Here is a 15022-nt window from a genome sequence, read left to right as displayed (position 1 = left end):
GTTATGTAACCGGCACTATAGGGCCTTACGAACCGGTGCTAATGCCCGGTTCTGCACTAGTGAAACTTGCCATCCATACACCCAAACCGTGTACCAAACAAAGGAAACGAAAAATAAAGTCTGTGTAGCCTTCCTATGTGCACATACAAAAAAGAAGATCAAAGAAAAACTAGCTAGTCAAGCTCCAATCCATCACATGTGGCTCCTGGATTTATTTTTATTTCTTGGTAGCTAGTTTGTCTGTCTTTCTTGTTGGTCTTGTTGTCTTATGGTTTCGGAGTAGTCCACTTGTATCATGGGTTGTGGTTTAATTGTCTTTCGGGGCCAAGCATGACTGTTTTCTACTGATTTTCCATGAATTAATCGGGCAACTCTTTTCTTCTTAATTAATGAACGAATGAGGCAAAGCTTTTGCCTTTGTTAAAAAAATGGTCTGACTCTGGGTCCTTGTGCCAATTTTTTCTTTCAAACAAATTTAGTTGGTGTCTTGATCACGTAGTTGCTTCCGCTAACGCCCGCCATGCACAAACACGCCTCCAAAAAAAATTTGCTACGTGCCCAGGCTATGAGGACCTCCTATTTGGCGCTCTTTGCGTCAAATAGCAAGGTTGCTGCACAGGGTCGTCTTGGGGGCTGGCCATGCACGAAAAGCAGCGCAAGTCGGGAGCGAGCGAGCTACTGTAGCAGACAGTTTCGTGTAGTGACCCGAGGCTACTATAGTTTTTTTTTAACTTCCAATTTATTCATCTTCAAGCATGGCACTACAACGAACACCAGAAATAAAAATTACATCCAGATCCGTAGACCACATAGCGACGACTACAAGCACTGAAGCGAGCCGAAGGCGCGCCGCCGTCATCGCCCCTCCATCGCCGGAGTCAGGCACAACTTGTTATAGTAGATAGTCGGGAAGTCGTCGTGATAAGTCCCCATAGGACCAACACCTCAGAGCAACAACCGCCGCCGATGAAAAATAATGTAGATCGGAAGGATCCAAACCGAAGACACACGAACATAGACGAACAACGACGAGATCCGAGCAAATCTACCAAAGATAGATCTGTCGGAGACACACCTCTACACGCCCACCAACGATGCTAGACGCATCACCGAAACGGGGGCTAGGCGGGAAGACCTTTATTCCATCTTCACGGAGCCGGCGCTGTCCCGCCTTCCTAAGCAGGACACAAACCCTAGCAAGATTGAAAAAACGAGTAAAAACGGAGCCCTCCCGCCGGCCCTTGTCAGGATCCACCGCGCCTTCATGGCCTTAGGGCCACCGAAGATGAGGCGGACTTGCGCTGGCGCCGGTGAGAGACACGAACCCTAACTTTCTTTCTTGGAGGAGGAGGACGCGGGAATATCTGGTTGGACGATGATCGCGCTGCCATGGCACGATGAGCTTCGTAGGCTACTATAGCTAACTCAGGTACAACAGCGGACCGGGATATTGTAGCGAACCATGTTAATTGTAGCGAACATTTTTTTTTTAGAAATTTGAAAAGTACTTTTTAGGGGTGAACATATTTTAAATAGTCAAACACTTTTTCAAGTGCAAACATTTTTTGGAAAGTATGAAGATTTTTGAAATTTCAAATAACTTTTAAAATTTTGGGTGAATACTTTTTCAAAACAAGAATTTTTTTAACAAAATGGCAAAAAAAAATTGGAATCCTAAACTCTTTTGAAAACACATATTTTTAAAAACTTTCGAACTTTTTTTATGTTTGTGATTTAAAAAAAATTGGAACATGTTTGAAAATTCCCGGAAACTTTTTTCAAACACAAATATTTTTTTGATTTTTTGAAACTTCTGCATAAAAATGAAAGGGGAACTTTTCAAAAAAGAAAAAAAGAAAAAGAAAACTCCAAAGAAAGTCGGTAAAAACAACATGAAATAAAAAACCCAGTAGAAGCCGAACCAATACCTTTCGGAAGGTTCCCAAAACCGAATAGCTTAATTGGCCGCCCATTTCGGCTGCTCGCTCGCGCCTCCCTTACGATGTGATTCGGCGCATGCGTCAAATAGAAATTTTGCAGGCCATCTGCCAGCCGAGTTGTGCCAGCTCCAATGCACAACCTCGCTATGGGCAGCTCTGCTGCAGCCCCTATATCTCCGAAATCATTAATTAAGAAGTATACTTCTTGTAATGATCACTCTCATCTCCTCAGTTTGCATTACATGTGTGCCACTGTCGCGATTGGAGAGTTTTTCCTTTTTTCATAGATTTGTTTTATTCAAAATCTTTCAAACCGTGCATCCAAATCTCAAACCATTTTCACCGTTGGATTCCTCCGGTCGGGATCTTCAAAACTAGGTTCCATATTGATAGGTTTCGACAAACTTTATTTTCACGACAAAACAGAATTGAAAGAACGTTATTCCCTTTCTAAGAGATACGACCGTGTTTCTCGTGAAAGCAAATCCATGCCTCCACGAGAAGTAATTCCTTGCCTCTCATGGTAGGAAAGAAAAGAAAACACGTTTTCATCTTTTGCGATAGGCACGAACGTGCCTCTCACGGAAGCAAGCTCGTGCCTCCACGAGAAGTAAAACCATGCCCCTCGCGCAAGGAATCTTTCTCTTTTTTTTTCCAAGAGGAACAGCCGTGCCTCTCACGGAAGGGAAAAAAGAAAATGTTTTTTCTTTTTCCGAGGGGCGCGACCATGCCTCTCACGTAAGCAAATCCGTGTCTCCATGAGAAGTAAATCCGTAACTCTCGCCGAAGGAATAAAGACATGTTTATCTCGTTTGCGAGAGGCACAACAGTTTCTCTCGCGGAAACAAATCCGTGCCTCCTCGAGAACTGAATTTGTGCCTCTCGTGGTAGGAAAAAAAATGTGTTTTTCTCTTTTTCGAGAGGCGCAGTCGTTCCTCTTGCATAAGCAAATCCGTGCCTCCACGAGAAATAAATAGGTGTCTCTCGTGGAAAGAAAAAAAACGCGTTAGGAAAAAATTGTCCAAAACCTAAGAAAAACCGTAAGAAAATTTTTCAAAACCGTAAGAAAAAATTTCAAAACCATAAGAAAATTTTTCAAATGTCCAAAACATAAGAAAAACCGTAAGAAAAAAAAGATTAATGTGTATTAAAAAATGTTAACCATTTATTAAGAAAATGATGAAATTTTTGATCATGTATATAAACATATTAATAAAGCATTTGAAAAAATTTTGGTTAAGTATTTAGAAAATGGTGATCAAGCATTTGAAAAATGTAAAATGTGTATAGAAAAAAATGTTGAACATGTTTGTAAAAAATGATGAAGTTTTTCATCATGTATATAAACTTGTTAATCAAGAATTTGAAAAAATATTGAATAGGTATTTGGCAAATGGTGATCAAGCATTTGAAGCATGTTAAATGTTTATAGAATTTTTTTGGGACCATATATTATAAAAATGATTAAAAAATTGATCGTGTATATAAACATGTTAATGAAGCAAAGAAATATTGAATAAATATTTAAAAATGGTGATCAGGCCCTTGAAAAATGTTAAATGTGTACATAAAAAATATTGACCATGTATGAGTTTTTTTTATCATGTATATAAAGATGTTAATGAAGCATTTGCAAAAAAAGGATGAACAAATATTTGTAAAATGTTCATCAAGTATTTGGAGAAATGTTACATCTGTATACAAAAAATGTTAACCATGTGTTAAAATTTGTTTAACAATGCATTTAGAAAAATATTACTCAAGTATTAAAATGTTTATAAAAATGATGACCATGTATTCAAAAAGTTAAATTTATATTGAAAAAATGTTAAATGTATATTAGAAAAAAATTGGTTAGATATACATAAAATGTTGAAATGAAAAACAATAGAAACAAAGATAACCAAAAAAATGAAAACCGAAAGAGAAACTAAATAAACGAAAATAATGAAAAAAGGGAAAATAAAACCAAAGAAACAAACAAAAAAAGAATGAAGAAATGGAGAAGAAAATAAAAAACAAAACTGAAGAAAAATAGTGAAAACCAAGAAAGAAAGAAAGGAAGAAAACCCGATGAAAACAATAAAAAGGTTAAAAACCTAAAAAGCTTGTGGAAATCCGGTTTTATTTACTTCGAGTTGTTCATACCTTTCACTTGAAACATGAAAAGAGCAACGAAGTAACAAGGAGATCGAGGTATCGAACCCCACTCCCTACGTTTTTCCTTGTAATTTATTTATTTTAAGAGCAATAATGGGCCATCCCAGGAATGACCAAAGAGAGGAAAAACTCGACGCGAGAGGAACCACCGTTCTCGCATAACGCGAGATATAGCGCTCGCGAGGTTGAAGGCCACCAAACGCATAGAGGGCGCATCGAGCGATCTAAAACGAGCCGTCCACTTCGCAGGTTTGGCAACCTAGTACAAAGTACCTAAATAGTTTTCGGAACCTTGTAGAGGGTTCCTGACAGGTTTTTTCTTGGTTTTTAGTTTTTTTGTTTCCTTTTATTTTCTTTCTTTTCTCTTCTACTTATTTTCTTTTATCCACTTTTTGTTTCCTCTTCCCTTTTTATTACTTTTCAAATATCCTTTTAGATGTTCCTGATTCTAAAATAATTCATAAATATCAAAATGGTGGTCATTACAAAAAAATATTTGGATTTTTTAGATTTTTTCTTAAATATCATTGTTTAAAATGTGTTCAGAAACATGAAAGAAATGTTCATATTTTCAATAAGTCAAAATTAAAAGAAAGATCATATTTTAGAAAATAGACTCACAAATTCAAAAAATGTTTGCAAATTTCAAAAAGTGCTAATGCGTTATTAAACAATAAATCAGAATTTCAGAAAAAGTTCTCGGTTTCTCACTTTGTTGAAAAAATACAAAAAATGTTCCCATTTTCAAAGTTTTGTTCGGGGGTTCTCAAAATTGTGCCCGCTTTCACATTTTGTTCGCAAATTCAAAAAATGTCCCACTTTGAAAATTTTCTTCCGGAACTTAGAAAAATGTTCCAGCTTTCAATTTTCTTTCACAAATTAAAAAAATGAGTTTTATTAAAAAATTCAAGAATTTATAAATGGTTCCCTTTTTTGGAGTTTGTTAACAAGTTCAAAAAAATATTTTTAAAGTTATTAAAAAAATCAGACATTGTTAACATTTTTATAAAAAACCGTGTTTTGTGAAAAAATGTTTAGAATTATTCTGAATTTCAAAGAAATATTTTGGAAAAACATCAAATACTATTCGGATCTTCTGCTGCAATTATTCTTAAAGATTTGGATCTGTCGCGACAGTAACGAACATTCACAAGCTCAACTGGGATGCGTTTGGTTCACATCTCTGTTTTAGGGCACTTTGCATACTTGTCCCGGTTGGGCCTGTTTGAGCTAATGCAGGCTAAAAACCAATATTTGCATGTAGTTTGGTTGTCTACATTAGGCTCTGTGCATTAGGGGACGAATTTCTAGCACATTGTTTGGCTCCTGAACGTCTGCACAAGCCCCGCGAAATGTGCTCTTTTCATTCAAAGTATCCACAAAGCCTCTGTGTCGTTACATTTGTAGATGTAGTTTAGATTGGCTATCCTCTCCCGATCCCAGATTAACATCAAACCATACAAATGAGAGATTTGTTATTCCGAGGAATAGCTCTCTTATGGACCAACAGGATCCGAGCCTGAACCATAGCTACCAGCATTGCTGCCTGAGCTACATGCTTCATCCGTTCATCCACAACCAAAGAGACATCGATGGTGCGGTTAGCAATGGCGCAATCGACCCTAAACGGTCCTATCGAACGACCTAACAGAGCTTACCAGCTTCAGGGTAAGGGGAGACATGGCTGAGACGAGGATGGTCGGACGGAGTCCAAGAAGGGGAGAAGCAGATGCCGCCAGCGCCGCCGCCGCAACCACAGATTAGAGTCGTCGCCGCCACCGGTGCCAATAACAGAGGAGGGCTTGCCCCTAGAGGCAAGGAGGGTATATTTTACACCATCCCGCCTCCGCCGATTTCCCTCTCCCACCATCTTCGCGCCGAATCCCCACTACACCACGCCCTACACCACATCTTGCTTTTGCACCCGAGTCAGTCTGGCTTGCTGGAAACGGCCGGTTCGAGCGTTTCCAGCAAGCCAAGCTCTAGGATGCTTTAAATTTCATGCCGATGCGAGAAGGCATGCTTGCACGCAACCAAACGACCCATTTGCATCCCTCCTGGGCCTGGTTGGGCTCTATGTAGCCTATCAAATGCATCCCTTGCTACCTACATGTATCCGTGAGGTGGTGGTTGCGGGATCTACTCCTGTGAAACGCACCCGTTAGTCCGCCAATGTAAGTGGAAGATAGGAAGTCCCTGAATTTCATTCCGGATCTTTCCGGCTTGTTTGTTTGGTTTTTGTTCCTTTTTATTTTTCTCTTTCCATTTCCTTTTTAATTTTCCTTTTTAATACACGGTGCAAAAATACATTGTGAACAAATATTTAACATACGAAGAACATGTATAAAGCCTAAAGTTTTTTTTAATATATGTTGAATATTTTTTTAATAGACAGTGAACTTTTCCCTAAAATATGATGAATATTTTAATATACCTTGAACATATTTTTAGTATACACTGAACTTTTTTAAAACTTATACTGGACAATATATAAATATATTTTGACTTTGTAATAGGGTTTTCAATATTTAGCACCATAGAAAAGCAACCACTTTTTTGAAGATAAACCGACTAAAACATGAAGAGGAGAATACAATGCAATGTGTGCCCGAGTGGACTGACCCATTTGCCCTTGCTTTCTCTGGCGTAGCCTCTCCTGTTTGACGCGAATAGGCGTCCAACAAGACCACTCTTTTTTCCTAATTTTCCAACGCTCGCACGTGGCTGCTACTGCATGGGCCGGCGCAGGCGGTGGGACTCCGCCTATGTGATCGCATGCGGTCCGCCACAGTAAGCGGCACATAGGAGGTCTCTGAAGTGCGAACCAACATGTGGTTGGATGGTTAGGTGGACAGTGGTAATACTCAGCACATTAAGGTTCAAGGCCTGGTGCTCATATTTATCCTGAATTTATTTCAAAATTTTCGGTGATGCACGTTTAGTGGGAGGAGACGTTCCCATCGACTACGAGACGCCTAATGTGGCTTCGTTAAATCTCAAGATGATATTCCAGCTCGGTCTCTCAAAGGTGCTCATAGAGGTAGGGTGCGTGTGCGCGTTTATAGGGGTGAGTGTATGCGCGTATATATGAGCGCTTGCGTCTATGTTGTGTTTAGAAAAAAAGGGGGTCTCTGAAGTTCATTCGTTCATTCCTTTGTTGTCTGGTTTTCTTGTTCTGGTTCTTTCATGCTTTTTTGTTTGGTCTTTATTTCTTTCTCTTTTACTTTTTCTTTTTCCATTTCCTTTTTATTTCTCCTTCTTTAATACATGGTGGAAAAAATATAGTGAACACATCTTTAACATATGACGAACATGTTTAACACACACTAAATATTATTTTAATAGACATTGAACATTTTTTGAAAATATGATGAAGACCCTGAACGTATTTTTAGTATACAGCAGAGCTTTTATAGAGTCATACTGAACAATTGAAAATATAAATTTCAATAGGATTTTCAATATTTAGCTCCATACAAAAGCAGCCACCATTTTGAAGATAAACCGACTAAAAATGAAAAGAAAAACCAAAAAAAGTTGTGTGTGCCCGACTGGGCCGACCCATTTGCCTCTGCTTTTCTTGCGTAGCCTTTGGCGTCAAACAAGACGTGCCCCACCCACCCTGCCTCACCTCTAGTTGGCTGGCCCAGTCAAACAGAACCTTCCATCGGTTTTGATCTGTTCTGAAAGATTTCCACCCAGTTTTATCTTGTTTCTTTTTCTTTGTTTTCTTATTCCTTGAGTGGGGTTATATTTATGGAAATCTCTTAAATAGGGTAATTGATGTAAAAATGCCAAAAACATGTGTGCAAATGTAATGTACTCTAAAAATACATCAGCAGGAAAACATTGCGCCTAGAATAGGATATATATTTTTGACGTAATCTCGACATGCCTCAACGGGCCAGTATTCATAACAGACACGTTCTCGTCAGGATCAGGGGCACCAAAAACTAACATTGATAAGCTAATAGCACAGCCGACTGCTGGCTATATAGCAATGCCACATCACCTTACAGCCTTCTCTCATATAGTAGTATGGCGTTTTGGCTAGCTATTAGGTGGGCTCCATGGAATATGATGTAATTAATGCTTGAAAGTGCATATGATCTGCTGTGATCTACAGTAAATTGCATCTTTGTGGTCATTTCAATAATCATACATATTATGCCATCCATGCCATCAGAATATAGAAAGACAGACTGAAATTTAGGCAACAAACATATGTCAGAAAGCATCATCGTACTACATAGCATCGTGACAGTAATACTTGAGGTTACATAAGTCTTTAAGGAAGCATTCAGGAAAGATAACAAATCCCAACAGAGTTTTCCTTTAGGACTAAAACGAGGAAACTAAAATCCCAATACAGTAAAAATTTCCTGGCACTTTTCCTTTGTTGAAGACCCGAGTTCACTCCATAGTTTGTAATACAGAAGAACAACAGCTCCATATACAAAAGAACAGCAGCTCCATATATCAAAGAGTAAAAATTTCGTGTCACTAATCCTCTTCCTGTGATATACATTAACTAGTTTATGCAGTTATATATCAAACAAAAAAGCAGCAGCTGCATGTCATACAAAAGAACAGCAGCTCCATATCATACAAGTGACCATGGACTGCGGTGGTCGTTGGGGGTGTCGGCACCCTTGACGCTTGATCAACTACACCGATCATGTTATCACAACCTAGACTAGGAAACTGAGCACTTTCAGGTTAATTAATTCAGCAAGGAGATGAGTATAGAGAGAAAAAGAAATGGATGAGTATAGGAGCAGGGAGATCGTAGCGTGGAAGATTGTGAGCAGGAAGCATCGTTTTTCTTCAGGTCGAGAAAGTGGAGGTAATGACACATGTACCACGTAATAACAAGGAGATGGTTTGAATATATGAGTATTTCTGTTTTACTCCTTAACTTGGGTATTTTTCATCATTGTTTCCTGCCACTGTACTGCATGGTTTGTGGCTGGGGTGTATCGGTGTGGTAATGTTCAACAGGCCTGGGCTGATATTGAATCAATCAGTCAAGATAAAAATGGTTGACGTATATGAACTATCTCAAGACAGTTGCCACGCTCCGTCTTACTCCCTCCGTCCCAAATTAAGTGACTCGATTTTACACTAACTTTAGTACAATGTTAGTACAAAGTTGAGTCATTTCTTTTAGTACAATGTTAGTACAAAGAGCACACATAGCATGGTCTTTTGCATGTGAAATGAACTCGGGATCGCTGAAGTCTTTTTCTATCTTCACACGGGCAACAAGGCCAAAGTTGCCCATCCCAGGGCGAACAAGCATATATAAACAAAAGTATAAACTAAAGAGTACTAGAAATACTCCCACTACAACTATAAACTAGTCCAGGCTTTCTGTGTCACCACTCACATAACCAGCATGTCATATAATAAATGCACAGAGACCGAGGGAAGCAATTAACTTTGTCCATACATGCCACCACCTGATACTAAAGCACAGTAGTAAAATAGTACATCCTTAGTTGCTGCTCCAACATACTTCAGCTTAGTCAGTACACCAAATTTAACTACTACCCCAGTGCATAAATTAAACATCCACTACACTATACATGCCACATGATAACATAGATACGACAATCATAGTTTCCAACAGACAGTTCTCACAGCCACTACACCACCAGCATCTAAACCAAGCTTAGACTCTCCAGATGATCAGCAATGGCCCTCTTATAGCTGGCCTTGAAGGTCGACAGAAGTGACCACGCAACCTCCACTTCCATTTCACATGAGAGAACCTCTACAATCTCCCGGCTTCTACCCTTTTTCTTGGGCAGAAAATCAGCCTCAAGCTTCACCGTATGTTTCCTTATCTTCCCTTTGCCCTTTTCATTCTTCCCTTTGATACGCACGGCCTCCACCGATACTCTCAGATTAGTGACAGAAAGCTCATCCAAAGGAAAAAGCTCAACGCAAACAACGCGCCGCGAAAACTTCACCTGACCATCGCCATCAACAGGCAGTTTGCCATCACGACAATCAAGCAACATCACGGACTTCTCAGGAATACCGGACGTCTGCGCCGTGAATACACCGCGATAGCCATGCGGCCACGTCCCTCCAATGAGTTTCACACTCACTGTGGCCTCCACTGAGTCAACCAAGTGGCCACAAGTAAACTTCAGTGTGCTGAGCTTGCTGGTCCAAGACCTATCAAACAAACAGGATCTCCATGGGCCATTACTGCTGTAACAGCCTGCCAGAAAGGCTAGGTCTTTATCTTCAGATTCCTTCTGACCTTTCACCTTAAGATGAACTTCAAAGTACACAGGATGAACAGACACCACAACACCCCGGGTAGGACCCGTTAGTGCCAGATATGGATCCTGCATGCAACATGTAACTAAATAAATAATCACAACATTTCATTCATCGTTAATAATAAGACTCGAAGACTGAGTGGAATATGACTCGAAGACTGAGTAGAATATGACAACTATACTTGATATAGAGTTCGTACACGGATATACACAATTCGGTAAACAATGATTAGCAGAATTTACCAAGAGCAAACATTGCTTAAATCATCAATCAAGAACCTTAAAGGGTCAAAAAACTAATCTAAACAAACAATAATAAACTAACTAATGACAAAGAAGAGATGAATATTAATAAGCATCACAAAACAGAAGTGACAAAACAGTGTATATAGTGAATGAAGGTGCATCATTTCAGGTGGATAGCACAAAATATGGGAGAAAATAATACTGCCTCCGTCCCATAATATAAGAGTGTGTTTGACACTAGTATGGGACGGAGGGAGTAGATTGGAGGCACCCATATTGTTCAGGTTGTTGAGGTGTATACTAGACATCTTAAAGCCGATTCACAAGCAATGATAAACCACTTTCAAGTAAGAAATAAGAAGAGTACAGAAAAGAAAACTATCAAGTATGTAAAAAATAACATTGCACAAACAGATTAAGCATCGTTCAACGGTATGCTATCCTAGGAGCAGATGTAAAGAGCATGGAATTCCTGAGATAACACTCCCTCTAATGAAATATGAGAGTTTATAGTGATCTCACTCTTATATTTCTTTACAGAGGGAGTACTACTCATCAGTGCCCAGGCTGGAGACAGAGGGAGCTGTTCTCTCTCGCAACACAGCCAGTAATGGATCCATACCTAATACTGTAAGTTTAAAGTGTTTCTCTCGAATTGATGTTTACAAACAGTATAATTACCAAGGATAAGCATTGTTTTAGTCACTACTCTACGGTTGAGAGAGTTTGTCCATGGATACACAACTCATTTATCAAGTGGAACTTAATAGCTGACACAAAAAGTAAACTATGATGAGCAGAATTTGACGAAGGCAAAGCTAATAATTTAGAAACATATACTTGAATAATCAAGAACTTTAAAGGGTGAAAAAACTAATTTAAACAAACAATAATAAGTTATTAATGCCAAAGAAAATTATGTGTATTTCACTTAAAGCATGAATTCGTCGCACAAGTACAAAACAATACAGCAACTCAATGCCGATGAACTTAATAAGATTATGTGTATTTCATCTTAATGAAGCCAAAAAGATTATACGAGTTAATACTAATGCCAAAAATCAGAGCAACTACATGTTTATTTCATCTTAGCAATATGTTTATTTGATATTATTACAGCCTACAAAAAAAGTTATTAATTTAAGTTTATATCTCCTAAACAATAGCATAATGATAGGGTTCATGGATGAAAGTAAACGAACCATTGTGGTAATGATTTGGCAGTTATCCCTTTCACGATGGAAGATAACATTTCGGTTGTGGTCAACGACGTCACGGACCGCAACCATACCGTAGACATGCAAGGGCCACACCAACCCTCCCATTGTCTCCTCAACTTTGACGGAAAAAATCTGTATAGTGGACTGGACGCCGGCAAACTTGCAGCCATGATCAGTGAAAGCCATGGGAGGAATCATCGCTGAAATTTTGATTTTACAAATTAGTCTCACTTAATTAAATCCTTACATAATTTGTTGCACACGATCAGCAAGCAATCAGATTGGAAATTATGAGATAAAAGGTCTAAGTGTACATCTCAGTCAACACCTATACCAAACCAAAACAACCAGAAAAAGCAAAAAGGTCAAGCACACACATGGTGTGGCATGACCACATGAGGACGCAGCTAGCCGAAGCATTGATCCTGAAGGGAGGTAACTACTCAAAAGTATACAAATATTGATGTTGGAGCAGCTAAGTTTGAAAGGATGTGCTGTGCTGCTGGAGGGCATGGTGTATGCTAGAGGCATCAAACATGAATTATTTAGTGAAGCTCCTTGTATGGAGGATACCATTCCATTTCGTACATACAGGCAGGCTCACTTCTATAATTTGGATGGTTCTATGTTTGTTACTTATATATTTTATATATACAATTGCTTTTGTGTTTTGCAAATTTCATTACAGGTTGTAGATTGGCAAGCATATGGAAAGCGATAATGGTAATTCATGGAAAGTGGTACTGGTAATTCATGGGATATGGTTTATTAGCCTAAGAAATCACCTTGGCCGATTATTGGCCTAACAAGCTCTTTTTGATACAAATATGCAAGTCCAAAGGATGGTTTTCGTTTTATCAGTTTCATTAAAATGGCAGGAGTTTAGAAATCATTAATGCTTGGTACAGAGCTATTAGCAAAACACTGTATGTACAAACTGTTACATGATATGTGTGATATATCAAGACCATGGCAACTTTGATTGAAAAGGATCTGTTGAAATTTCCCAAACTGGCTATATGAGTGGTATGAGCAAAGTAGGTGGAACAAAAACATACACACCATTTACATTCAGATTTGGTCCTTATTAGCATTAAGTGGTATGCATTGAATATGACTATATATAAGTATAGGGTCATGCACTGCCATGATCAGCTATGGTAGGTGAAATTTCTATTATGTGAAGCTGAGCAGAGGTAAGAACGAAGTAGGAAAAGACATGCTATTACCTATCAGTTAATGGTTATGGGGGAGTTCGGACAGTTAGCTATTGTCTTTGCACGTCGGATAATACTATTGATAGCAGTAAGCATTTTTTTATCCCCATAGTAGCTAAATATCAAGAGGGTACCTAGAAGTTGGAATCCTACAGCTGCCACCCATGGCTAATTTTAAATAGTAATTCAGAGTTATCCATAGCCGCTAAACATCATGAGGGTACCTAAAAGTTGGTATCCTCCAACTGCCACCCACGGCTAATTTAAATAGTAATCCCTCCGTCCCATAATATAAGAGCGTTTTTGTGTCAAAACGCTCTTACATTATGGGACGGGGGGAGTAATTCAGAGTTAACTTTGGTATTATGGGTGGGATTTCTGTTATTGTTTCTAGAGCATGAATGTTTGTTTCCTATTAAGCCCATGGTGTTAATGTATCTTTGGAAGGAAGACTTTTTCATCTTCATATTTTTTTTAATATTTCAATGATGATATCTTCTCCACAAAAGATTCCTTGGAAGAGATTGCAAAATTTAACGAGAAAAGGTCATCTTAATTCACAACTATGATGTTGACTGAGCTTACATGACATCCAATTGTCTTTAAATTTTGTATTAAACATGATGTCGTGAGATTTGTTTTCTACTGTGCATGCCGTAAATGGGCAAATATTCAATTTTGTTGCCATACATTCACTAAATATATGACCATGGTGAAATCTCTTCCTCGGACCGTTTAAGAATATTACTGTCTTGTCATAATTCAAGGTAAAGGTAAATCACATTGCAAGGAAACATCTTTGACTGAATAAACACTTGATGACATGATTTACAAGTCACTTTCAGAATGGAGTGTTCACTTTTTTTACAACTTATTTACAATGTGGTGGGTTTCTTTTGGTTTCACCATATTTTTTAGGTGCAGATTTCCCTATCGATGAAACCTGAATGTTGATGGGATGGTGGCAAGGACATGAGTAACACAAGGCTAATTATTTTGTTCATGCTGCAGCTATTACTTTTAATTCAAAGGATGTTTAGAATTACTCCCAAATGACTGAACTTGGTTCTATATGACTGGTCAAAGTTACACAGAGACCTCAATCATAGTAAATCTTGAAGGATGCCTAATAAAATAATCAGATGGAGAAGGCCAGCAAAGAATTAGGTGGGAGGCTACTTACTGATGTCCTCGTAGCGGGAACCGTTCTTGGCGAACATCTGCTCCCAGAACACACGGTAGAGGCCTGCTTCGTACGCGTTCAGGTCGGTGCGGGACTCCTCGGGCTCTGACTCCATCTCCTTCTTCCTCCTCGCCAAGAATTCCTCCGCCGCCTTCTCACAGCGCACCCCCGGCCTCGGCTGATACGCCGCCAGCTCCTCCTTTGACATCCTGGTCGCCATCGCCATCGCCCTTCCCTTCCCTTCCTCCGCTTCGATTCTCCTGACCTCCGCCGCCGATCTAATTTATGAGCGAAGAAGAAAACCCTAGATTGATGGCTGCGGCTGGGCAAGAGGGGGCAGGATGGAGGTGAAGAAGAATAGGTGGCCTTCTTGCTTGGGCCAACCAACCCTCTCGTTTACAAGTTTTTTCTTGATAGGAAAGGGGCGACGTGAGAGAGAGTCCGTCCCTGACACCACGTTCCATAGAGCTAAGCTGCTGGGCCGGCAGCCCGGTTCGAGCCCACCGCTCCTCACACGTCCGGGAGCTCCTATTGGGAAAATCCTATTGGACGCTCGCTGCGTCGACTTGTCGAGGCTTCGCACAGAGAGAGCTGGAGATAGCGATCTAGATGGGCCGGCCCAGTTAGGAGGTAGCGCTAGCGCTGCAGCGTCCGGTTTTGGGAACCTTCTGGAGGGTTCCTGAACGGTTTTGGGAACCTTCTAGAAGGTTCCTGAACCGGGTTTTCACTGGTTTTTTCTGTTTGCTTTTTTTTTTTGTTA

General features: G+C 39.5%; 1 protein-coding gene across 1 annotated transcript; it reads right to left on the bottom strand.

The window, feature by feature from the left end:
• Positions 1 to 9485: 9485 nt before the first annotated feature.
• LOC119292301 lies at positions 9486 to 14656 on the bottom strand. The gene is made up of 3 exons (XM_037571149.1): positions 14263 to 14656; positions 11845 to 12062; positions 9486 to 10462 (listed from the first exon to the last, which is right to left on the bottom strand). Exons 1-3 carry the CDS (start codon positions 14486 to 14488, stop codon positions 9764 to 9766), a joined length of 1143 nt encoding a protein of 380 aa, XP_037427046.1. The 5' UTR covers positions 14489 to 14656; the 3' UTR covers positions 9486 to 9763.
• Positions 14657 to 15022: the final 366 nt, after the last annotated feature.

This window comes from Triticum dicoccoides, chromosome 4B (assembly GCF_002162155.2).
Source record: "Triticum dicoccoides isolate Atlit2015 ecotype Zavitan chromosome 4B, WEW_v2.0, whole genome shotgun sequence".
In the NCBI taxonomy this organism is placed as follows: Eukaryota; Viridiplantae; Streptophyta; class Magnoliopsida; order Poales; family Poaceae; genus Triticum; species Triticum dicoccoides.
The sequence above is the reverse complement of the archived record's forward strand: the minus strand, read 5'-3'. Positions and strand labels throughout refer to the sequence as shown.